The following is a 26,515-nucleotide window of genomic DNA, read 5'->3' as shown; positions in this document are numbered from 1 at the left end:
CCTGTGACAGATGCATTTTTAACCACGTGTATGCTCATTGGCAAGTATCAATGTCTGAAGTGTACTACTTGTGAGAGAAATTCTCATTTCTAATTAATAAGAGCTAATTTTCAGATAATAGTAATAGCTCTGGATCCAGCCAGTGAGATGACAATCAATTCTAGAGAAATAAGTAGTCCATTATTACTCCTTTTGCATAAAATGAAATTCCCCATCATAATCTACAATGCACCTAGATGAATCATTGCTAGCATATTAGGTATAGTGGACATTCAGTGTGTGCACATGTGAACTCAACTGATTATAACAGATATTGTTGTTTTTCAGCCATTTCTAAATGGGCTTTAATTATTGTAACTAGAAGCTGATATGATATTGGTTAAGATTTTATTTTTAGAATTCATAATGTAGCTGCAACGCAAAAGGTGAATGATTATAAAACATCAAAATAGTAAAATTAAGATCTTTATATTGGAAGACCTTCCCTAACAATGCCTATTTACATTAAAAACATCAAAACATAATCTGCTGTGTGAAAATCATTTAGTTAATGTTCAGAGGTACAAGAACATTCAGTTATTTTAAAACAAAAGCAATTTTGTCTGGTATTTGGTACAGCTAAACACTTGGAGAAAAAAAACATAATAGTCTCTTTAGATTTATTTCTGGCATGATTTACATTGTGTATTCAACTTGGGGTTTCATCCTTCAGGTTCATCAATTGCAGAAGATAATCCAACATCTGTCAAAAAAGAAACATTGTCCATTAGCAAAAGACTGGTAATTTTAATCAATTAATTAACTGAGGACTGTTTAAAAAGCACCAAGATGAATATCTTATTTTACGCTCCTATCCCTTATTAATCAGATCTGTGGCAAGAGGGCAAGAGAGAAGCTGACTTTTTCCCCCAGAGTGAACTACTCCACCTCTTGGCCAAACTGAAATTTACACAGCTGACCCAATACAGCAGAGAAGTAATCATGTAACCGGAAACTCTGACTATAATTAAATGACAATGACAAGAACAGAAATGTTAATGAAAGATGAGAATTTTTAAGAATTGCAAAAGTTGAAATAGCTCTCAAAAGGCAAGACAGCTTGAAATTAGAAACATTCAACCAAAATGAATTATTTTATTATTCCTTCATGGGATGTGGGCATCACTTGGCTAGGCTAGCATTTATTGCCCATCCCTAATTGCCCACTGAAGGCATTTAAGAGTCAACCACATTGCTGTGGGTCTGGAGTCACGTGTAGGCCAGACTGGGTAAGGACGGCAGGTTTCCTTCCCTAAAGGACATTAGTGAACCAGATGGGTTTTTATAACAATCGACAATGGTTTCATGGTCACCATTAGACTAGCTTTTAATTCCAGATGTATTAATTGAGCTTCGACCCTCAAACATGTATTGATGCCAAGAAGCCTAATCATAGAATGGTTATAGCACAAAAGGAGGCCATTCAGCCATCGTGTCCATGCCGGCTCTCTGCAAGAGTAACTCACCTAGACCCAGTCCCCTCCTTTTCCCTGTAGCCCAGCAATGTACTGACAAACGTCTCCCACAACCACTTTGCAACTAAGCTGTACAATAGATTCACAAAATCTGTATTCAACATAACAACTCAATGAAAAAATTTCTACCATCTGTAGTATTTTGTTTTATTTAACTTTCTGTTAGCTGCCTACCATTACCATTAGACAAGTAGCATTCATGCCACGACAGCACATCTGTAGCTAGGAACAGTTTGTGAAAGGGCTGTGAACGTGCACAGTCAAATCTGGACCCAGTTCCACAGATGACGATATCAAAAGAGCTGGAATGGGACAAGAGGAATTAAGCACAGTGGTGGCAAGGAGGTGGAATTTGAACCTGACAGGGTTGAAATAATATATTTCAAGCAGGCAAGACCGAGGCAGGAGAAGTTGTCCAGATAGGAAAGACAGAAAAACTATTTTAAAATATAAAGAATTACTGAAAAATAACTTACCTTTTACTTACCTCAAAGTGGAAAAACTAGTCACCCACCACAAAGGAACAAATCACAGTTCATTCCAAAGTACCAGCCAATGGCCAAAGCCTGCGATAAGCTGAAAGCATTTTTTATCATATATGCTCCCATTCTAAGTAAAATATAATTACGTGGCTTGTAATGTTAGTTCACAAAAGTAACACTTAATTGGACCGGAAACCCCTATTACAGAGGTACAAATTTTTTACCTCTGCCAGAATATTGCATGGCGGGGTTGGGGAGATGGGGGAGATGGTGGTGGGGGCACGGGAGGTGAGTAATTGAAGATGGACATGATGGTATGTGTAAATTGTATGATGCTGGGATGTGGCAGTCTCAATGGACCATCTGTTTTTTTTCCTGTCCTTTTCCGGACATTATGTATGTTTTAAAAAAAATATATAATAGATTAGGTGGCATAAAACAATGCTGTACAACTGAAGACAGCTTTTCAAAGGGAAGACCTCCCAAATTTGAAACTGATAAGTAATACTGATTGCTAATGGTAAAGTCAAATATTTCTCACAGCTGCATGATTCTGCAAACCAAGTTTAACAAATCATTAGTTCTGCTTTTGAACAGGGATGGAGCTGCATGCAACTATCTGGAGGAGATTTCCCTGGGAATAAGAAATGCATAAAACTTGGCTACTATAATTCCATGCTAATCTTTTTAGAGGAAGATAGAATGTTGTGGTGCAGTGGCTGCTGTTTCTACATTTCTGCCTTATTGCCCAGCAACTTTAGCCATGCTGCTGTAGTATTAGTGTTGTAGAGGACTGACAGCTTACTCACATCTCTTCAAGATCAGAGGTACAAGAATAGATCAACCTTATGCAATCTACTTATCTCTTGGCATTTGACTTTATTGAGTCAAAAAGTGTGCGGTAGGTTTTCGTTGAAGTTGGTCAACTAGTTGGATAAAGGTTTACAGAAAACCAAAATAACCAAAGGTGACAAGCAGGCTAAGCTTTCTTGAGGATTCACACTCAACCTTATTGTTCAGTTACTTGTCCCACTTGTTTCCCCAGTGTAACGTACATGAGGTTACCAAGGCAAAGAATTGTATGTTTCTAACTGAAGACAGCTAGGTACTCTTATCAATTAGAGGTGAATGGCCGACACCATGGTCAGTATTCCCCAAAGAGTTACTGGCTTGTTCTTTTTTGTGCTTTTTGTGCTAAAGATTTCACATTTTTACCTTTTTTATTTGTTCATGGGATGTGGTTGTTGCTAACAAGGCATTATTGCCCATCCCGAATTGCCTTTGAGAAGATGGTGGTGAGCTGCTTTCTTGAACCGCTGCAGTCCATGTGGTTTAGGTACACCCACAGCTGTTTGGAAGGAAGTTCCAGGACTGACTCAGTAACAAAGAAGGAATGGCGATATATTTCCAAGTCAGGATAGTGTGTGACTTGGAGGGGAACTTGCAGGTGACGGTGTTCCCGTGTGCTTGCTGTCCTTGTCCTTCTAGGTGATAGAGGTTGTAAGTTTGGAAGGTGCTGTCAAAGGAGCCTTGGTGTGTTGCTGCAGTGCATTTTATAAATGGTACACACTGTAGCCATGGTGTGCTAGTGGTGGAGGGAGTGAATGTTTAAGGTGGTAAATGGGGTGACAATCAAGTGGGAGGTATTACTATCCACTAGCGAATTATCTTTAATTATTTTTTGATAGAGTTGACTATTCTGTAGGCACTGGAGTTGTAAGCAAAAAGTGTGACATCATTTTTGATGGCATTATCTGTGGAACATGCTGTTTAGATGCTGTGACAAGATAGACATTTATTTGTCATGACTCATTAAGGAAGTATGCACATGGTTCAACAGCCTACATGATATATTCCAAAAACCCAGCTTACCAATGAAATCAGGAAGCACCATTGAAAATTTAAAAGGTACTGATCTAACTTAGAGCTAGGCATTGAAGGAAGGGATCCTGTCATTCTTAGCCAGCCTGGCCTATATGTGACGTCAGACCTATAACCGATGTAGTTTACTTTTAACTGGCCTCTGAAGTCGGCAAGCAGGCCAGTAAATTGTGTCAAGCATCAGGGTAACTAGGGATGGGCAATAAATGCCAGCCTTGCCAGTGATACCCATACCTGAGATTTTTTTTTTTAAGTCACTATTTTTGGACTGTTTTATGTACTTTGATGGTGATTTTGATAATGGCAGTTAGCTTTCTGACTTTTCAGCAAATATACTGTTAGTAACTCCAATTGACCACAAATGCATGGGATATTAGTCCGTTGTTCTGAAGTCAGATTTAACTATTTTCCAACACTCTTTGGACCCAACTTTAGAGAGATGACAACCGAATCTTAATATGCTTCCCTGTCCTTTTGCCTGAATTTCTCATTGCATCACTGCAATCCAACTTTTTTAGGCAATCCTGCAACAGATTTTACTAAACCAGACTGTGAACCATTACCAATTAATAAATGCTTAGGTTAGATGTTGTACAGTGTCATAGAGAGATACAGCACTGAAACAGGCCCTTCGGCCCACCGGGTCTTTGCTGACCATCAACCACCCATTTATACTAATCCTACATTAATCCCACATTCCCTACCACATCTCCACCTTCCCTCAATTTCCTACCACCTACCTACACTAGGGGCAATTTACAATGGCCAATTTACCCATCAACCTTCAAGTCTTTGGCTGTGGGAGGAAACCAGAGCACCCGGCAGAAACCCACACGGTCACAGGGAGAACTTGCAAATTCCACACAGGCAGTACCCAGAACCAAACCCAGGTTGCTGGAGCTGTGAGGCTGTGGTGCTAACCGCTGCGCCACTGTGCCACCCTCCAGTGCATTAGATATGTTTGGCCTGACCAAGGTGTAAATAGCTATGACTTTTGCAATGTTATCTAACAGGTAGTTATCTAACAGGATCATCAAAGGGTGGAGGACAGAAAACTATTGTCAATTGTCCTTTTTTGCTCTTGAGAGATGCATTGTCCAATAAAAGGTCTTCAATTTGAAATCTTATTTGTGAAAGTTTACCATCTCATGCTTGGAATAAACAGTGTGTTACAGTCCAACAGAAAGAAATCATACACAGGATAATTACAGCCTTTTTCAATGTCTACTCCCTTAAGACTCAGTAACAGATATCTAACAACTCAGGAATTGTCAGAAGCTGCAACTTCTGTAAGAGATGAAAAGTTGCTACAAAGACCATGCATGCTTGTGGAATAGAATGTCAATTTATAAATCTTATGCATAAAGAATTTCCAGTTTGTTAACAGATATAGCCAGTCATGTCTGAAGACAGTTTCTTGCTCAACAAAACACAGATTTGGAACAACTCCCATTCTTACAATAAAATTGGAATCCAACACTTGGTAAATGGTTCTAAGGGTATCTGTATATTGTTTGCTCCACATCCTCACTGAAATTACTTCTTTAATGACCATTCTACAACACCAATTTATACTTACATAGTGACATTTAACGTTAGAAAGTCCCAAGGCTCTTCACAAGCAAAATGGTTATCAAACATAATTTGACACCAAGCCATACAAGGAGATATTATGGCAGATATGAGGCTTGCTCAAAGACACAGGTTCTAAGGAGCATCTTAAAGGCATAAGAGAGAAGTAAGGGGACAGAGAGGTTTAGGGAGGGAATTCCAGAGCTGAAGGACGTGGCAGCTGAAGGCACAACCACTAATGGTGGAGCAATTAAAATGGGGAATGCTCAAGAGGCCAGAATTGGAGGAGCACTGATATCTTAAAGGACTGCAGGGCTGGAGATTACGGAGATAGGGAGGGGCAATGCCATGGTGGAATTTGAAAACAAGAATGAGAATTTTAAAATCAAGGCAATCTTAACCAGGAGCCAATGTAGGTCAGTGAGCACAGTCGTGATGGGTGCACGGGACTTGGTGTGTGTTAGGATATGGGCAGCAGAGTTTTGGATGACCTCAAATGCAGAGAAGGTGGGAGGATGGCCAGGAGAGTGTTGGAATGGGCAAGACTAGAAGTAAAAAAAAAAGGCAGGGATGAGGGTTTCAGCAGTAGGGAAGCTGAGGCAGGGGTGGAGTCAGGCAATGTTATGGAGGTGGAAATAGGTGGTCTTAGTAATGGCACAGATATGTGGTTGGAACTCACCTTGGAGTCAAATATGACACAAGGTTGCAAACAGTCTGGTTCAGCTTTAGATAGTTGCTAGGGAGAGGGATGAAGTCAGTGGCTAGGGAACAAAATTTGTGGCTGGGACTGAAAACAATGCCTTTGGTCTTCCTAATATTTAGTTGGAGGAAATTTCTGCTCATTCAGTACTGAATAGTGGATAAGCAGTCTGATAATTTAGAGGCAGTGGAGGAGTTGAGAAAGGTGGTGGTGAGGTAGAGCGGGGCATCATCTATGTACATGTGGAAACTGACGATGTGTTTTCGGATGATGTCGCCGAGGGACAGCATGTTGATGAGAGACATGAGGGCTACTAGCTTCCATATTTCTTGGTGGAAGATGAGACAATTGGCCTCAATATGGTTAATCATTAAATTCACATTCCTTCAACAACTAGACAATTCATTCTGTTCCTTCACCACTGACTCCTTCCCTTTCCTTGGCCACTGTCTCAGGCTGAACCAGACCCTTTGCAACCTCGGGATTCTATTCACTGTTGCTCTCCATCACAAGGACTGCATAATTCCACCTCTGAACCATCAGCTGATTCTGCCTCAGCCTATATGCTGCACAAATTCTTTTGCATACTTTCACCTCCAGATTTGACTATTCCAAAGTTCCAATGTATGAGCATTGGAACATAGGAAATAGGAGGAGTCGGCCATTTGGCCCCTCAAGCCTTCCCTGCCATTCAATCAGACATTGACTGATCTTTTACCTCAATGCCACTTTCCCGCACTATCCCAACATCGTTTGATATCTTTAATATCTAGAAATCTATTGATCTTTGTCTTGAATATATTCATTGGCTGTGTCTCCACAACCCTCTGGGGTAGAGAATTCCACAGATTCATCACCCTCTGAATGAAAAAATTCCTCCTCATCTCAGTCTTAAGTGGCCTACCTCTTATTCTGAGACTGTGTCCCCTGGTTCTAGAACCCCCAGCCAGGGGAAACATCCTTCCTGCATCTACCCTGTCGAGCCCCGTAAGAATTTTGAGTTAGGTCACTGATCAGCTATAATCTTATTGACTGCTGGAACAGGCTTGAGGGGCTATGTGGCCTACTCCTGTTCCTATGTTCCCCTGCTGGCCTCCTATCTTCCACCCTCCATAACATTGAGCTCATTTAAAACTCTGCTGCTTTTATCCTAACCCACATCAGGTCCCGATCACCCAACATCTCTGTGCTTGCTGACCTGCATTCCTTCCAATCCACCAATGCTTAGATTTAAAAATTCTCAACCAAAGCCAGCGTAAGTCAGTAACTTGAAAAATAATGTAGGAATAAAATCATAACAAGCCTTAACTATAGAATTCTTGGTAATCCTGTGTATCTCTGCAGCCTTTACTTAACATACAAAAATCAAATGACACCAAAAGATTGAAAAGACCCCTAAAGCACAGAGGCAGACAGATAACGATAGCTATCATTATCCCTGTGGTTTCTCCCAATGAAACTGCCAAATGTGTTGAAGTATAGCCAATTTTGTACTATAAGTTTTTGCTCAAAATGAACCTGAACTGAGACTGACAGACTCATTTCACTTATAGCTCTGCAGACATAGAGAGATATGTTTATCCTATCAAGTCTGAAATAAATCTGAACCCTAGCCTAGACTGAAGAAAGACTGTTCTAAATTATTATTCAATCAAGTTCCCCCTCCTCAATTCTCATCATTTCAATTTTATAACAAGCATAACTTTTTATTATTTGCCATTTAAGACTTAATTTCATGCCTGTAGTCTGTGGCCTCAATTATTTAATGAGATGATAAAAGGCTATATTTTCCTCTGTTTCCTTATTTTAAGAAAAGCACTACACAAGCATAAAGGAAGAAACTCTATGACAGGAGGAAAATATATCCTTTAACATTTAGTTGCAATGTATAGGTTCTTGCTTTCTGCCTTTGGCTTCTCTCTTAGAAAGAACTTTCTTCCATCAGCCTGGGAGGGATTAAAGAGGACCAAAATTCTAGCAGAAGTGCAGTGAAGTGAAACACTTAAAACTGTAGACCCTTCCCAAATTAGGGCAATAGAGTCATTGTCATATTCAGGGAAAGCAGTCTGTGCCTGTGTGCCCACCCCAAAAACAGAATACTGATAAACTTCAAGAGGACATAGAAAGGATGGTGGAATGGGTGGATATGTGGTAGTTGGAATTCAAGTGTAAATCTTTTCCGCACCCTTCCTAATGCCCTCACATCCTTCCTAAAGTGTGGTGCCCAGAATTGGACACAATACTCCAGTTGAGGCCGAACCAGTGTTTTTCCAGTGTTTGAACACAAAAATCAAGGACTGAGGGAGTGCTGCATTGTTGGAGGTAAAGTGATGCATTTTGGTCGGAAGAATGAAGACAGAAGGGTATATATACACAAATCGTTGAAGGTGGCAGGGCAGGTTGAGAAAGTGATTAATAAGCCATATGGAATCCTGGGCTTTATAAATAAGGGTATAGACGACAAAACCAAGGAAGTTAATCAGGAACATTTTTTTAAAAACTTGCATTTATATGGTGCCTTTCACAACCACCGGATTTCTCAAAGCTTTTGAACTTTTGAAGTGTAGTACGGTTGCAATGCAGCCAATTTGCACACAGCAAGGTCCCACAAACAACAAAATAAAAGCAAAATACTGCAGATGCTGGAAATCTGAAATAAAAACAGAAAGTGCTGGAAATACTCAGCAGGTCAGGCAGCGTCTGTGGAGAGAGAAGCAGAGTTACCTTTTCAGGTCTGTGACTGTTCATCATCTGTTCTGATGAAACGTCACAGACCTGAAACATTAACTCTGCTTCTCTCTCCATAGATGCTGCCTGACCTGCTGAGTATTTCCAGCACTTTCTGTTTTTATCCCACAAACAGCAATGTGATAATGACCAGATTATCTGTTTTTGTAATGTGATTGAGGGATAAATATTGGCCAGGACACTGGGATAACTTCCCTGCTCTTCTTTGAAATAGTGTCATGGGCTCGTTTACATCCACCCGAGCAACTAGATGGGGCTTCGGTTTAATGTCTCACTTGAAAGACGGCACCTCTGACAGTGCAGCACTCCCTCAGTTCTTGATTTTTGTTTTCAAGCCCTGGAAAAAAACAGGTTCGGCCTCAACTGGAGTATTGTGTCCAATTCTGGGCACCACCCTTTAGGAAGGATGTGAGGGCATTAGAACGGGTGCAGAAAAGATTTACACTTGAATGGTTCCAGGGTTGAGGGACTTCAGTTACATGGATAGATTGGAGAAGGTGGGGTTGTTCTCCTTAGAGAAGGCTGAGAGATTTGATAGAGGCATTCAAAGTCATGAGGGGTGTGGACAGAGTAGATAGGAAGAAATTGTTCCCATTGGTGGAAGGGTGGAGAACCAGAAAACGCCAATTTAAGGTGAATAGCAAAAGAACCAAAGGTGACAAGGAAAAACTTTCTTACGCAGAGTGTGGTTAGGATCTGGAATGCAGTGGCTGAGAGTGTGGTGAAGGCAGATACAAGCATGCTTTTCAAAAGGGAATTGGATGATTACCTCAAGAGAAAAAGTTTGCAGGGTTACGGGGAAAGGTTAGAGGAGTGGGATTAGGTGAGCTGCTCTTGCAGAGAGCCAGCATGGACACGAAGGGCTGAATGGCCTCCGTCTTTGTTGTAATCATTCTATGCTGTATGACTCTATGATTCTATCAGTCTCCGTAGGGATTAATTATTTTTTGGCTGTCGTGCTTTTTGGGGGCATATTACTGGCACAGCTCCTTATCAGCAGCTGAATTCTATTGAATGCTTACAAGAACACACTGGATGGAATTCTCGGGGTAGCCTCTTGATGTATCAATTGGGAGGCTTTGGTTGTTAAACTCGTCCTCTGCACACACATTAAATTTAAAATGACATTTTATATGGGTCTACGTTTCAACAGGTAGGGTCTGCCCAAATTCTTGATCTCCCTCAACCCAGGAATTTCAGCATCAAAGACTTTTATGTTTGTGCTTAAGTATCAAGATACTTAGGGGTAGTATTTCTGCAGGAGTTCCCTGCTGTCGCACTGTAACTTTGACAGAAGATCAGCAGAAACCTCAGTAAAACATATAAGCAGTTCTACCAATCTTGCATTAAAATTACAGTGGGAGAATGCATAAAAAAAATTGTTACTCTTTTTATCAGGACTTTTTTCCCTTTTAAGAGTGTAGTATTGTACCACAAGCGACTAACATTTTCTACACTCTCTGTGATTTACAAGATTCAAGGATTTTCTCAAACTAGCGGAGATTGAGAACTAGCATTATTGAGCCTTGCTCTATTCTCCTTTTTTTCATCCAAAATGGCCTTGCCCCTTCCTATCTTGTAATCGCCTGCAACCCTACAACCCTTCATAATCTCTGAACTCTTCCAATTCTGGAATCTTGTACATCCATGATTTTAATTGCTCTACGATTGGTGGTCGTGCCTTCAGCCATCTAGGCCCTAAGCTCTGGAACTTCCTTCCCAAACCTCTCCATATCTCTACCTCTCTCTCTTTCTTCAACATGCTCCTTAAAACCTACCTCTTTGACCAAGCTTTAGGTCATATATTCAAATATCTGCTTATGTGTCAAATTTTGTTTGATAATGCTCCTGTGAAGTATCTTGAGACTTTTTATGACATTAAAGGAACTATATAAATGCAAGTTGTTGTTGCTGTTGATGTTAAATTTTAATTCTGAAAGAGCCATTACTACAGACCACATCATAGGAAAGTTCCTACCTGCTGATGGAAGTATTTATTTCTATAGGCACTGTTCACTCTCAGCTAATTAACCAAAATAGCTGTTCTTGATGTCTAAATCTATATATTGGTTGTTGGTCTGCTTTTCCTATATAATGCTCTTCAACTGACATGGATTTTCTGGCAGGAGTCATTGCACAGTAATCAGGAACAAAAATCCTAGATAATTTTCCCTACCCTAGCTCAGCAGCACTGAGTGCAACTCTAGTGTCCTACTATCTGCAACTACAATCAGCCAATCCATGAATATCAGGGATTGAACATATGACATTCTGTTAGTTACAATTTCTCTTTGCCATCGAATCCTTCAAGAGAGTTGTCCATTTTAAAAAATAATGTTTTGTACACTTGCCTCTTTGAAGTCATCATCAGTTGTCTGCCATGGCTTCTTGTTAAATATTGGAAAGTGTTCCCTTGCTCGTTGAACTTTTCTGGATGTAGTTCCATCCCACAAACTTAAGAAATTCTTAGCCATCTCAGCCCATTGCAGGTTATCTTCTGGCTGCCTAGCGTTTTCTGGCAGAACTGGATGCACCATGTTGTCACTGTTGGCGTAGCCATAAAGGCCATCGCCAATGCTTTTTTTCCCCATCAAATGACCTTTAAAAAAGCAAGGAGATTTACACTAAAATTAAATTACCACATAAGCATATTAGGCAAGATTTGTTTTTGCTAGTTACTCTCCCTTCAATGGCTCTCTGCATCCTCTTCCAGGATCTTTTACCTGAAGTGACGGAAGATATAGAATGTGTCTGCGCAAATATGGGTGGCATATTAAAATTAGTTGCAAATAATACATTACACAGTATATTTCCCAGTATTTTCATCCAAGAAATGCTCATCACGAGAAAAACATTTCAGACATCCAGGTTTCATATGGTGGGTACTTTAAATTTAAAGGATCATCTTAACCTTTGCAGTTGACCAAAGGTCCATTGAGGCATTTTGCAGCTGTTTTCCTGCCCCGGCAAAACAATATCAAAATCAAGCCAGTATGTTAAGTATAACAGTGCCTTTAGAGCTAACTTAATGCCCTTATTGTCAAAAATGGTTTCCAATAACAGTTGACAATGCTGTCAACAGGATCCTAAAAATTCCCAGTTTCAATTCTTTCAATAGAGTTAAACACCATTAGAGACACAGAGTTATTTACAGCACAGAAGGAGGCCATTTGGCCCATCAGGTCCATGCCGGCTCTCCATGAAGTTATTCAGTCAGTCCCAGTCCCCTGCTTGATCACAGTAGCCCTGCAAGTCTCTTTCTCTCAAATGGCCATCCAACTTCCTCTCAAAGTCATTCATTGTCCCCATTTCCGTGACCCTTGTGGGCAGCGAGCTTCAGGTCATTACTACCTGCATTGTAATAAAAAACTTCCTCATATTCTCCTTGCATCTTTTGCCCAAAACTTCAATCTGTGTCTCCTAGTCCTAGTATCATTAGTTAATGGGAACAGTTTTTCTTTGTCTAACTTATCTATGCCTGCCATAATCTTGTATACTTCTGTTAAATTTCCCCTCAATCTCCTTTGGTCTAAGGAGAACAAAGCCAGCTTTTTCAAACTTACCTTATAACTAAAATCCTGGAACCATTCTAGTAAATCTTCTCAGCACTCTCTCAAGGACGCTCATATCCTCCAGAAGTGTGGTGACCAGAACTAGACATAATATTCCAGTTGGGACCTAACCAGAGCTTTATAAAGGCTCAGCATAAATTTCCTGCTTTTGTACTCGATGCCTCTATTTATGAAGCTCAAGATCCCATATGCTTTGCTAACCATTCTCTCAGTATGCTCTTCCACCTTCAAAGAACGCAGGACAAAATGCAACAGTTTTACAATTCTGGAATCTAATTTATATAATTCCTACCAAAGGTCCACCAAAAAAACTTCCGAAAGAATCCCAACAACGCAATATGCAACAATTCATTCATCATTCATGGGATGGCAAGGCCAGCATTTATTGCCCACATCCCCAATTGCTCTTGGGAAGGTGGGGGTGAGCCACCTTCTTGAGCCGCTGCTGTCCATCTGGTATATGTGCTGTTCGGAAGGAAGTTCCAGGATTTTGACTCAGCAACAGTGAAGGAACTATTGACCAGAAATTTAACTGGAGCAGTATATATATATAGTTCCAAGTCAGGATGTTGTGTGACTTGAAGGGGAACGTGCAGGTGGTGGTGTTCCCATGCACCTGCTGTACTTGTTCTTCTAGGTGGTAGAGGTCATGGGCTTGGAAGGTGCTGTCGAAGGAGGCTTGGTGAGTTGCTGCGGTGCATCTTGTATATGGTACACACTGCTGCTACTGTGCATCAGTGGTGGAGGGAATTAATGTTTAAAGTTGTGGATCAGGTGCTGATCAAGTGGACTGCTTTGTCCTGGATGGTGTCGCGCTTCTTGAGTGTTGTTGGAGCTGCATCCATCCAGGCAAGTGGGCAGTATTCCATCACACTCCCGACTTGCAGATGGTGGACAGGATTTGAAGAGTCAGTAGGTGAGTTACTCTCTGTTGAATTCTCAGCCTCTGACCTACTCTTGTAGCCACAGTATTTATATGCCTGCTCCAGTTAAGTTTCTGGTCAATAGTGACTCCCAGGATGTTGATAGTGGCGGTATTCAGCAATGTCAATGCAGTTGAACATCAAGGGGCTGTTGGAGATGATCATTGCTTTGCACTTATGTGGTGGGAAAGTAACTTGTCACTTATTAGACCAAGCCTGAATGTTGTCCAGGTCTTGCAGCAAGCGGGCGCAGACTGCTTCAGTATCTGAAGAGTTGCAAATGGAACTGAACACTGTGCAATCATCAGTGAATATCCCCACTTCTGACCTCATAATGGAGGGAAGATCATTGATAAAGAAGCTCAAGATGGTTGGGCCGAGGACACTACCATGTGGAACTATTGCAATGACATCTTGGGGCTGAAAGATTGGCCTCCAACATCCACACTTTTGTGCTAGGCATGACTCCAACCATTGACATCCCCCAATTCCCACTGACTTCAATTTTGCTGGGACTCCTTGATGCCACATTCGGTCAAATGCTGCTTTGATATCAAGAGCAGTCACTCTCACCTCACCTCGAGTTCAGCACTTTTGTCCATGTTTGGATCAAGGCTGTAATGAGGTCTCAGGCCGAGTGGTCCTGGTAGAACCCAAACTGAGCATCTGAGAGCAGGTTATTTTTGAGTAAGTGTCGCTTGATAGCACTGTCAACAACACCTTCCGTCACTTTGCTGATGATTGAGAGTAGACTGATGGGGTGTAAATTGGCCAGATTGGATTTTTACTGCTTTTTGTAGACAGGATATATCTGGGCAATTTTCTACATTATCAGGTAGATGTCAGTGTTGTAGCTGTACTGGAACAGCTCAGATCAGAACAAAGCTCTGCAATCCTGTCACATCCAGTCATGAATGGTGGACAAATGATCCCATTCTCAGTGATGTGGGAGCCTAGCACATCAGTGCAAAAGACAAGGCTAAAGCATTTGCAACAATCTGCAGCCATAAGTGCTCAGTGGATGATCCAACTCGGCCTCCTCCTAAGGTCCTCAGCATCACAGATGCCCGTATTCAGCCAATTCAATTCACTCTATGTCATATTAAGAAATGGCTGAAGGCACTGGATACAGCAAAGACTATGGGCCCTGCCAATCTTTCAGCCCCAGGATGTCATTGCAATAGTTCTGCAGGGTATTGAAGATGGACAATGTAAAACACATCTACAATATATGGTAACAATTTTTTTTTTTTTATTCATTCATGGGATGTGGATGTGACCAGGCCAGCATTTATTGCCCATCCCTAATTGCCCTTGAGAAGGCGGTGGTGAGCTGCCTTCTTGAACTGCTGCAGTCCATTTGTGGTAGGTATACCCACAGTGCTGTTAGGAAGGGAATTCCAGGATTTTGACCCAGTGACAGTGAAGGAACGGCGATACAGTTCCAAGTCAGGATGGTGTGTGACTTGGAGGGGAACTTGCAGGTGGTGCTGTTCCCATGTATTTGCTGCCCTTGTCCTTCCAGTTGGTAGAGGTCGCGGGTTTAGAAGGTGCTGTCTAAGGAGCCTTGGTGCATTGCTGCAGTGCATCTTGTAGATGATACACACTGCTGCCACTGTGCGTTGGTGGTGGAGGTAGTGAATGTTTGTAGATGGGGCCAACCAGGGGCGATGCCACATTGGATTTGGTACTGGGTAATGAACCCGGCCAGGTGTTAGATTTAGATGTAGGTGAGCACTTTGGTGATAGTGATCACAATTCGGTTAGGTTTACCTTAGCGATGGGCAGGGACAGGTATATACCGCAGGGCAAGAATTATAGCTGGGGGAAAGGAAATTATGATGCGATTAGGCAAGATTTAGGATGCGTAGGATGGGGAAGGAAACTGCAGGGGATGGGCACAATCGAAATGTGGAGCTTATTCAAGGAGCAGCTACTGCGTGTCCTTGATAAGTATGTACCTGTCAGGCAGGGAGGAAGTTGTCGAGCGAGGGAGCCGTGGTTTACTCAAGAAGTTGAAGCGCTTGTCAAGAGGAAGAAGAAGGCTTATGTTAGGATGAGACGTGAAGGCTCAGTTAGGGCGCTTGAGAGTTACAAGCTAGCCAGGAAGGATCTAAAGGGAGAGCTAAGAAGAGCAAGGAGAGGACACGAGAAGTCATTGGCGGATAGGAGCAAGGAAAACCCTAAGGCTTTCTATAGGTATATCAGGAATAAAAGAATGACTAGAGTTAGATTAGGGCCAATCAAGGATAGTAGTGGGAAGTTGTGTGTGGAATCAGAGGAGCTAGGGGAAGCGTTAAATGAATATTTTTCGTCAGTATTTACAGGAGAGAAAGAAATGTTGTCGAGGAGAATACTGAGATTCAGACTACTAGGCTAGATGAGATTGAGGTTCACAAGGAGGAGGTGTTATCAATTTTGGAAAGTGTGAAAATAGATAAGTGCCCTGGGCCAGATGGGATTTATCCTAGGATTCTCTGGGAAGCCAGGGAGGAGATTGCAGAGCCTTTGTCCTTGATCTTTATGTCGTCATTGTCGACAGGAATAGTGCCGGAAGACTGGAGGATAGCAAATGTTGTCCCCTTGTTCAAGAAGGGGAGTAGAGACAGCCCTGGTAATTATAGACCTGTGAGCCTTACTTCGGTTGTGCGTAAAATGTTGGAAAAGGTTATAAGAGATAGGATTTATAATCATCTTGAAAAGAATAAGTTCATTAGCAATAGTCAGCACGGTTTTGTGAAGGGTAGGTCATGTCTCACAAACCTTATTGAGTTTTTCGAGAAGGTGACCAAACAGGTGGATGAGGGTAAAGCAGTGGATGTGGTGTATATGGATTTCAGTAAGGCGTTTGATAAGGTTCCCCACGGTAGGCTATTGCAGAAAATACGGAAGTATGGGGTTGAAGGTGATTTAGTGCTTTGGATCAGAAATTGGCTAGCTGAAAGAAGACAGAGGGTGGTGGTTGATGGCAAATGTTCATCCTGGAGTTTAGTTACTAGTGGTGTACCGCAAGGATCTGTTTTGGGGCCACTGCTATTTGTCATTTTTATAAATGACCTGGATGAGGGTGTAGAAGGGTGGGTTAGTAAATTTGCGGATGACATGAAGGTCGGTGGAGTTGTGGATAGTGCCGAAGGATGTTGTAGGTTACAGAGGGACATAGATAGGCTGCAGAGCTGGGCTGAGAGATGGCAAATGGAGTTTAATGCGGAAAAGTGTGAGGTGATTCACTTTGGAAGGAGTAACAGGAATGCAGAGTACTGGTTAATGGGAAGAATTTTGGTAGTGTAGATGAGCAGAGAGATCTTGGTGTCCAGGTACATAAATCCCTGAAAGTTGCTACCCAGATTAATAGGGCTGTTAAGAAGGCATATGGTGTGTTAGCTTTTATTAGTAGGGGGATCGAGTTTCGGAGCCACGAGGTCATGCTGCAGCTGTACAAAACTCTGGTGCGGCCGCACCTGGAGTATTGCGTGCAGTTCTGGTCACCGCATTATAGGAAGGATGTGGAAGCTTTGGAAAGGGTGCAGAGGAGATTTACTAGGATGTTGCCTGGTATGGAGGGAAGGTCTTATGAGGAAAGGCTGAGGGACTTGAGGTTGTTTTCGTTGGAGAGAAGGAGGAGGAGAGGTGACTTAATAGAGACATATAAGATAATCAGAGGGTTAGATAGGGTGGATAGTGAGAGTCTTTTTCCTCGGATGGTGATGGCAAACATGAGGGGACATAGCTTTAAGTTGAGGGGTGATAGATATAGGACAGATGTCAGAGGTAGTTTCTTTACTCAGAGAGTAGTTGGGGCGTGGAACGCCCTGCCTGCAACAGTAGTAGACTCGCCAACTTTAACAGCATTTAAGTGGTCATTGGATAGACATATGGATGAAAATGGAATAGTGCAGGTCAGATGGTTTCACAGGTCGGCGCAACATCGAGGGCCGAAGGGCCTGTACTGCGCTGTAATGTAATGTTCTAATGTTCAAGCGGGCTGCTTTGTCCTGGATGATGTTGAGCTTCTTGAGTGTTGTTGGAGTTGCACCCATCCAGGCAAGTGGAGAGTATTCCATCACACTCCTGACTTGTGCCTTGTAGATGGTGGACAGGCTTTGGGGAGTCAGGAGGTGAGTTACTCGCCTCAGGATTCCTAGCCTCTGACCTGCTCTTGTAACCACGGTATTTATATGGTTACTCCAGTTCAGTTTCTGGTCAGTGGTAGCCCTGAGGATGTTGGTAGTGGGGGATTCAGTGAAGGTAATGCCATTGAATGTCAAAGGGAGATGATTAGATTCTTGTTGGAGATGGTCATTGTCCAGGTCTTGCTGCATTTCTACATGGACTGCTTCAGTATCTGAGGAGTCATGAATGGTGCTGAACATTGTGCAATCATCCGCAAACATCCCCACTTCTGACCTTATGATTGAAGCAAGGTCATCAATGAAGCAGCTGAAGATGGTTGGGCTTAGGACACTACCCTGAGGAACTCCGGCAGTGATGTCCTGGAGCTCAGATGATTGACCTCCAAAAATCACAACCATCTTCCCTTGTGCTAGGTATGACTCCAGCCAGCGGAGGGTTTTCCCCCTTATTCCCATTGACCTCAGTTTTGCTCGGGCTCCTTGATGCCATATTCAGTCAAATGCTGCCTTGATGTCAAGGGCAGTCACTCTCACCTCACCTCGAGTTCAGCTCTTTTGTCCATGTTTGAACCAAGGCTGTAATGAGGTCAGGAGCTGAGTGGCCTTGGCGGAACCCAAACTGAACGTCACTGAGCAGGTTATTGCTAAGCACGTGCCGCTTGATGGCACTGTTGATGACACCTTCCAACACTTTACTGATGATTGAGAGTAGACTGATGGGGCGGTAATTGGCCGGGTTGGACTTGTCCTGCTTTTTGTGTACAGGACATAACTGGGCAATTTTCCACATTGCCGGGTGGATGCCAGTGTTGTAGCTGCAATGGAACAGCTTGGCTAGGGGCGCGGCAAGTTCTGGAGCACAGGTCTTCAGTACTATTGCCGGAATATTGTCAGGGCCCATAGCTTTTGCAGTATCCAGTGCCTTCAGTCGTTTCTTGATATCACGCGGAGTGAATCGAATTGGCTGAAGTCTGGCATCTGTGATGCTGGGGATTTCAGGAGGAGGCCGAGATGGATCATCAACTCGGCACTTCTGGCTGAAGATTGTTGCAAATGCTTCAGCCTTATCTTTCACACTGATGTGCTGGGCTCCCCCATCATTGAGGATGGGGATTTTTGTGGAGCCACCTCCTCCAGTTAGTTGTTAAATTGTCCACCACCATTCACGGCTGGATGTGGCAGGACTACTCAGCTTAGATCTGATCCGTTGATTATGGGATCGCTTAGCTCTGTCTATCGCATGCTGCTTACGCAGTTTGTCATGCAGATAGTCCTGTCTTGTAGCTTCACCAGGTTGACACCTCATTTTGAGGTATGCCTGGTGCTGCTCCTGGCATCCCCTCCTGCACTCTTCATTGAACCAGGGTTTGTCTCCTGGCTTGATGGTAATGGTAGAGTGGGGGATATGCCGGGCCATGACGTTACAGATTGTGGTTGAGTACAGTTCTGCTGCTGCTGATAGCCCACAGCACCTCATGGATGCCAAGTTTTGCATTGCTAGATCTGTTTGAAATCTATCCCATTTAGCACGGAGATAGTGCCACACAACACGATGGACGGTATCCTCAATGTGAAGGCAGGACTTCGTCTCCACAAGGACTGCGCGGTGGTCACTCCTACCAATACAGTCATGGACAGAAGCATCTGCGGCAGGCAGATTGGTGAGGACGAGGTCAAGTATGAGTGGTCAAGTGCTCAGTGGATGATCCAACTCGGCCTCCTCCTGAGGTCCCCAGCATTACAGATGCCCGTATTCAGCAAATTCAATTCACTCCATGTCATATCAAGAAACGGCTGAAGGCACTGAATACAGCAAAGACTATGGGCCCTGCCAATCTTTGAGCCCCAGGATGTCATTGCAATAGTTCTGCAGGGTATTGAAGATGGACAATGTTAAACACATCTACAATATATGGTAACAAATTATATAAATCAGTTAGAACATAGAACATTACAGCGCAGTACAGGCCCTTCGGCCCTCGATATTGCGCCGACCTGTGAAACCATCTGACCTACACTATTCCATTTTCATCCATATGTCTATCCAATGACCACTTAAATGCCCTTAAAGTTGGCGAGCCTACTACTGTTGCAGGCAGGGCGTTCCACGCCCCTACTACTCTCTGTGTAAAGAAACTACCTCTGACATCTGTCCTATATCTATCACCCCTCAACTTAAAGCTATGTCCCCTCATGTTTGCCATCACCATCCGAGGAAAAAGACTCTCACTATCCACCCTATCTAACCCTCTGATTATCTTATATGTCTCTATTAAGTCACCTCTCCTCCTCCTTCTCTCCAACGAAAACAACCTCAAGTCCCTCAGCCTTTCCTCATAAGACCTTCCCTCCATACCAGGCAACATCCTAGTAAATCTCCTCTGCACCCTTTCCAAAGCTTCCACATCCTTCCTATAATGCGGTGACCAGAACTGCACGCAATACTCCAGGTGCGGCCGCACCAGAGTTTTGTACAGCTGCAGCATGACCTCGTGGCTCCGAAACTCGATCCCCCTACTAATAAAAGCTAACACACCATATGCCTTCTTAACAGCCCTATTAACCTGGGTGGCAACTTTCAGGGATTTATGTACCTGGACACCAAGATCTCTCTGCTCATCTACACTACCAAGAATCTTCCCATTAGCCCAGTACTCTGCATTCCTGTTACTCCTTCCAAAGTGAATCACCTCACACTTTTCTGCATTAAACTCCATTTGCCATCTCTCAGCCCAGCTCTGCAGCCTATCTATGTCCCTCTGTAACCTACAACATCCTTCAGCACTATCCACAACTCCACCGACCTTCGTGTCATCCGCAAATTTACTAACCCACCCTTCTACACACTCATCCAGGTCATTTATAAAAATGACAAACAGCAGTGGCCCCAAAACAGATCATTGCGGTACACCACTAGTAACTAAACTCCAGGATGAACATTTGCCATCAAACACCACCCTCTGTCTTCTTTCAGCTAGCCAATTTCTGATCCAAAGCACTAAATCACCTTCAATCCCATACTTCCGTATTTTCTGCAATAGCCTACCGTGGGGAACCTTATCAAACGCCTTACTGAAATCCATATACACCACATCCACGGCTTTACCTTCATCCACCTGTTTGGTCACCTTCTCGAAAAACTCAATAAGGTTTGTGAGACACGACCTACCCTTCACAAAACCGTGCTGACTATCGCTAATGAACTTATTCTTTTCAAGATGATTATAAATCCTATCTCTTATAACCTTTTCCAACATTTTACCCACAACCGAAGTAAGGCTCACAGGTCTATAATTACCAGGGCTGTCTCTACTCCCCTTCTTGAACAAGGGGACAACATTTGCTATCCTCCAGTCTTCCGGCACTATTCCTGTCGACAATGACGACATAAAGATCAAAGTTCTTCCTTCTTAGAATGCACAGATCAATCAACATTGAAAGAATGGTTTTGGTTTAGCCTGCTGAACATTTCCAGCATTTCCTCTTTTTATTTATAATTCCCAGCATTCCAGATTCACTTTTTACCTCAATCATCCTTCTGGAAACACTCCATATTAGGATTTCTAACAAAAGGTGCACCTCCTTGTTCATGTGTGTGGTAGATCTATTGGTAGGTAATCCTTTACAGTGAGATGTGAACTATCATTTTTTTGTGGACCTTGAGGCCTATCTTAGTACTCCAAAATAATTTCAAAAATTCAGTACTGACAAGTACACAAACAGTGCTGTATTTCGTCACGAAAAGGTGCTAGGTCGAATGATGATTTTTTAATCCACAGTTGGAATCCTGAATATTAAACTGGTGGAGCCAAATCACTCAAAACTTGCAAGCTTCAAACTCTGACTGCAGACTGTGAACACCAAGGCATGTTCCCTGCTGTCGACTGTAATGTTCAGCAGTTTAATTGATCTGTGTTTGATTGTGTTGGTCTGTTCACTGATCAATGCCCACTGTGCTTTATTACTTAAGTCTGAGGGGGGAGCTACTGAGTAGAGAAGCTTCCGGAAAGAACAGACAGAGACCCCTCGAAGGAAATCAGCCACATTGCTGTCTCCTGGAGAACCACCGAATCAGCGCCACATCTTCAAACCAGAAGCCTCAGGACCACCAAAGGAGAGTTGTGTGACCACTGAATTCAGCCTGAAGCCAGCCAAGGCACCAAACTCCACAGACTGTATACCCCTTTTATTTCTCTGGACACTAATACGACCAACTTATCCTTCCCCACTCTGTAACCTGTTTGTGTGTGTGTGAGAAAGTTGGAGCGTATTTTATTATTTTTACTTAGGTCAGCTTAAGTACAATAAGGTTAACCTCTTTCTTAAACTCGAGAAAACCTATCCGATAGGTTCTTTATGTGATCATGGCACGTAAACAGTTAAACACTCACCTAATTGGCAAACATATCCACTTCAAAAAGAAATAAACCTGTTGTGTTCAAACAAGGAGAGAGAAAAGAGGAGAGCCCTTCGACCCTTCCTTACCTGATCATAACAGTCTATTTTGCTCTAGAACAGAATCGCATTGATCTAGCACTTTGAGCACATAGCTGAAGTCAAACAAATGCAGTCCAAATGCAAGTACTTCTGAATAGCATTGTAAAGTTTCTATTAGTCAACAACAACATTTTATAATTATATAGCAGCTTTAACATAGTAAAATGTCCCAAGGAACTTCATAGGAGCATTATAAAACCGAGTATCACACCAAGCCACAATAGGAGATATTGGCCAGAATTTTACGTTGTGGCAGTGGCCCCACCCACTGGCTAAAAGGTCAGGCAAGAGCACACCTCCGCTAGGCCTCAAAGCCACACAGCAATTTTATGTGGCCTAGGCCCTTAATTGGCCTCGTTCGGGACTTCTGTCCCTCTGAGGCCACAAGTCCCACCTCTCTGAGCTGCCAGCCGATCAGAGGGCCAGGAGCTCCTCAGTCCCAATAGCGCCACCAGGAGCAGTGGTCACTGCTGGGACTGCACCAAGCCATAGCAGCAATGGAGGAGGCTCTGAAAAGGTAAGTGGGGATCGGGCCTCACTGGGAGGAGGCTCCAAAAAGGTAAGTGGGGATCGGGCCTCACTGGGAACCATCGACAGGGCCCCAGTGAGGCAAGGGGGGGTGGGGGGCGTGGTCGATCGAGAGGGAAGGCGAAGTGTTCCAGCACAGGTGGCTTGTGCTGTTGGGGGGGCCCTCCGTGGAGCACAGGGTGCCCAAACAGGAAAGCACCCCCCCCAGCCTGCAGGAGGCCACTTGGTATCACTGGGCACCCTCCTCAGATGCTGAAGTGCTTGTTTGCCATTGGTAGGAGGCCCTTATGTGATAATTAAGACACGGGCAGCAGTGTTTTGGATGAATTTTTTTTACGGAGAGTAGAATGTGGGAGAACAGCCAGAAGTGCATTGGAATAGTCAAGTCTATAGATAACAAAGCTGTGAATAAGGGTTCCAGCAGTAGATGAGCTGAGACATGGGTGAAGTTGGACAATGTTACGGAGGTAGAAATAGGCAGGCTTAGAGATGGCACAAATATGAGGTTGGAAGCTCATCTTGGCGTCAAATGTGACACAAAGATTGGGAACAGACTGGCTTAATCTCAGACTGTTGCCAGGGAGAGGGATGGAGTCGGTAGCTAGGGACGGAGTTTGGAGATAATATATGGAAGAGATAACAATGGAACAGATTGTTCATTGGTTGACAGCTCTGCCATATCCACATTCAGAGTGTCTGTGGAAGGCTGAACAGGGTTTCCCTACCCACCTACCCACCTGCCCACTGTCCCCAATTGGTTTGTAAGTAAGGATGACAGACATATTGAATACAACAGCAAGATAAATAATCAGCTAATCTATTTTGGGGGTATTGGTCGTGCATATAAATAATGCAATATTAAGAACTGTGAATTGTAGGAACACCAAATTTTAAGCACTGTGAATTTGGCCAACCTTAATCCACATTGGAATGGTCAACAACACAGAAATGCTGCTAATTAGGCACAATTCGCTGAGAGAACCTACAGACTGACTTGATTGAGAAATGGCAAAAAAATGTTCAGTACAGGTACTCTTTGGATGTCGAGGTTGCACCAAATACAACCAAACCTGACCTCAATGGCGCTATTAACTGAGCCTGTAAAACCTCTCATTATGGCTAACGGATGGATCTGTTATTACAAGCATTAACGAAAGGTGGCGCAAGACGATCGCCAAAACAACCTGCAACAGTGGGGTGCAATTGTATCTTCCTTTACGGTCACATAAAAATCAGATGTGATAATGTGCAAAATATCATGTGTAATTCATGTGACCGATAAAGCAGAATTGCATCCACTGCACGTTTAATCCGAATTATACTGTTGACAACTCTTTAGGGTTCGGAAATTTGGCATGAATACAGAAAATGGAAAAAAGTAATGCTTTTAAAACTAATTTACATGGATAATTAATGAAAAGATTATTGCTGAGTTTGTTGATATGCGGGCAATGGTTGGATCCAGCTGTCTCACTAGCAAATCCCACTTTACTATAAGTAAATATACTACTTTTCAATTGATTAAAGAATAACTGTGTTTTCCGGTCACTGGATGGTTTTGTATCTGTCCCGTGTTCTCGCTTTACACAGACACTGAAATTACCATCATACTTAAGGACATTTTTTTTGGAGTTGGCGCAATAGCGACTTTTCGGGGGACGCTGAAATTCCTGACTGAAACTGAATTCCAGAGAGGGAAAGAAACGTAATGAGAAGCTATTCGCCTAAAAGAAACAATAGCTTCCATTTTAGGTCTTTTTTTCTTGCTGTGCTCTTTACCCTGAAGGGAAGGACAAATCCTTTAGTTTCATAGCCAGTTAGACCAAGCTATTGGAAGAAAGAAGTAAGTAAAATATAACATTGCCCGCTGGGTAGTTGCACCGGATAGATCACAATATTGTTCGACCTGTTGGATCTTGCTGTTCCTAGGCTGCGTTTTGGAGATTGCATTTCTTGTGGCCCGTTTAAACCTTCTACTAAAGACATCTCAGAGTTTCATTATTCACCCGAACCCTTTGCACTGGTTGGAAAAATTAGTGCAGAGAACGTTCGGCTAAACATTCCTGTAGATGCAGTGTTCTGTACATGTGGGTCGATCGGGCACCAAAGTTATACCTTAAAAAAATCAACGGGGTGGCAAAATTGCTTACAGGGGCACAAAAAGGGACAAAGTTATCCAGATTAGAGACAGCGCACAAACAAATGAGCACACGCGGAATAAAGCGCCGTCTGCCTATCGTGAAATAAAAATGCCTTTTCAAAAATAGCGCTTTCTGATTCAGGTGACAAGTCCAACCCAGCGAAATCTGAGACCGGGGGGTGGTGGGGGCGGTCTTCTGCAATCAATTCCCCAGCCCCGCATTCAAGGGAGACAAGGACTTACAAACGTTAACGAGTGGTGAAATAAAAAAAAAACAGTCTGGTTTAAGAGTGAATAAGGGAATTAAATGTCCAGTCTGCCTCTTGCCTGAACAAGTAATTTCGAGAATCGAGTGTATTTCCAGAAGCAGAGTTACATCATTAAAAGTGAATACTCACCCACCGCCCAGTGGCTGCCCCTGGGGAACATCTTGGACAAACTGCCGTGATTTTCAACAGGAGCTGCGAGTCCATAGTGGACCTTAGAACTTGAAATACTTAAAACTATCAGAGAAAAGAGCAAACGGTGTTTCCATAAGATAAATTCAGACCCCATCTCACACTAGTAGCGCACGAATCTCCCTCCCTTCCTCTCTCTCTCTCCTAGTTTGGAACTGCACTGAAACTGTCCGGAGTGATTCACAAGAAGCCTTTTCTCCACCCCACTCTTCACTTACAATAGATGGTCTCTGCCTCCCTTCAGCTGCGAGTGGAATTTATATGAAACTGTGACGAAATCGTGGGTAGCTGACAAAATTAAACTAGCTGACGATCGTTTACGTGAATATTTTTGTGTAGTAGAAATCAAGGGTCACGTTATCATCCATCTCTATTTTGAGGTGATTTATTGTGAGTTATACCTTCCAGCACCGGATATGTTGGCATGCGTGCTTCCACGGGGGACACAATTGTTATTTTAGTAAATTGATCGACATCTTCCACCGTGATGAAAGAAGGCAGTGGAAAAAATACAAGTGCTTTGTATATTTTTGTTTCAATGTCCTTTATTAAGTCCACAGAAAAGAACCCTCTACCCTAGTCTTCCCCTTGCATATAGTGATGTTAATAGATGCTTATTAGGTGGCGAGTTGTACAAAAGTAACAGTCTATGTCAATTAAACACTCTTTTGGGCTGCTAGTGATGCACCCTATCCCTCCACCCACATTCTAGAGACAGGGCTGATAGGAAATCCTGGGTCATTCGCGGTTTATTTACCCCAATAACTTATGGCCAGAGATTTGCAATTTACCAACACCTGCAGCGAAAACCAAACAAAACTAAAAGCCTGTGTATTCCACCACTATAAATCAAACCCTGTGGGACTTCAGTGAAAGGCCATCCAATCTGCCACGTTCTCTCCCTGCTTTCCTACTTTAAAATTGCTTGTCTATTAACGGCCCTTTATTCTTTCCTTTCTTCCTGTTTTTATTTATACCTTAGTTTTCTCACATCTCCCCGTGACTTGCTGTTCTATTAAACTCCACTTTCTCCTCTTTTTTTTAATGAACTCCACTTCCTTGCCTCATTTATTAACTTACCCCCTTGTTTCTATTTTGTTTCTCTCACTATTCCTCCAGTCATTTTTTTCAGTCGCATTGTACTGATGTTTAAATTATGGCCCACTTAATCAGCGCAGATAATGCGAAAGTTCTCCTTGTGCAGGTAGCCTATGTTATAGGTAAATTCAGGAGGATTTATTTTCACATCGAAGCCATTCTTGATGCTTGTTAATATAGTAAGAATTTTTGGAAGTCTTCGAGTGAAAGGGGTCTCACAGCATGAATCTGAACGATCATTGCCTCCCGTCTAAAGTCTGCCAAGCAAT

The 26,515-nt window shown here is 42.8% G+C and overlaps 1 protein-coding gene across 1 annotated transcript; it reads right to left on the bottom strand.

Annotated features, from left to right (window-relative positions):
• Positions 1 to 490: 490 nt before the first annotated feature.
• grp (gastrin-releasing peptide) lies at positions 491 to 25,362 on the bottom strand. Its single transcript, XM_068047923.1, has 3 exons — positions 25,089 to 25,362; positions 11,249 to 11,496; positions 491 to 742 (listed from the first exon to the last, which is right to left on the bottom strand). Exons 1-3 carry the CDS (start codon positions 25,243 to 25,245, stop codon positions 689 to 691), a joined length of 459 nt encoding a protein of 152 aa, XP_067904024.1. The 5' UTR covers positions 25,246 to 25,362; the 3' UTR covers positions 491 to 688.
• Between the last annotated feature and the right edge of the window lie 1,153 nt (positions 25,363 to 26,515).

The sequence above is a fragment of the Heterodontus francisci genome, chromosome 1 (assembly GCF_036365525.1).
Source record: "Heterodontus francisci isolate sHetFra1 chromosome 1, sHetFra1.hap1, whole genome shotgun sequence".
NCBI lineage: Eukaryota > Metazoa > Chordata > Chondrichthyes > Heterodontiformes > Heterodontidae > Heterodontus > Heterodontus francisci.
This window is presented reverse-complemented; position numbering and strand designations above follow the sequence as displayed.

Coding starts and splice junctions, on each gene's coding strand:
- grp (XM_068047923.1), bottom strand. CDS start 25,245: ATGGGGTCTGAATTTATCTTATGGAAACACCGTTTGCTCTTTTCTCTG. Junction 11,497..25,088: donor GGGCAGCCACTGGGCGGTGG/GTGAGTATTCAC, acceptor GCTTTTTTAAAG/GTCATTTGATGGGGAAAAAA. Junction 743..11,248: donor CTGATGATGACTTCAAAGAG/GCAAGTGTACAA, acceptor CTTTTTTGACAG/ATGTTGGATTATCTTCTGCA.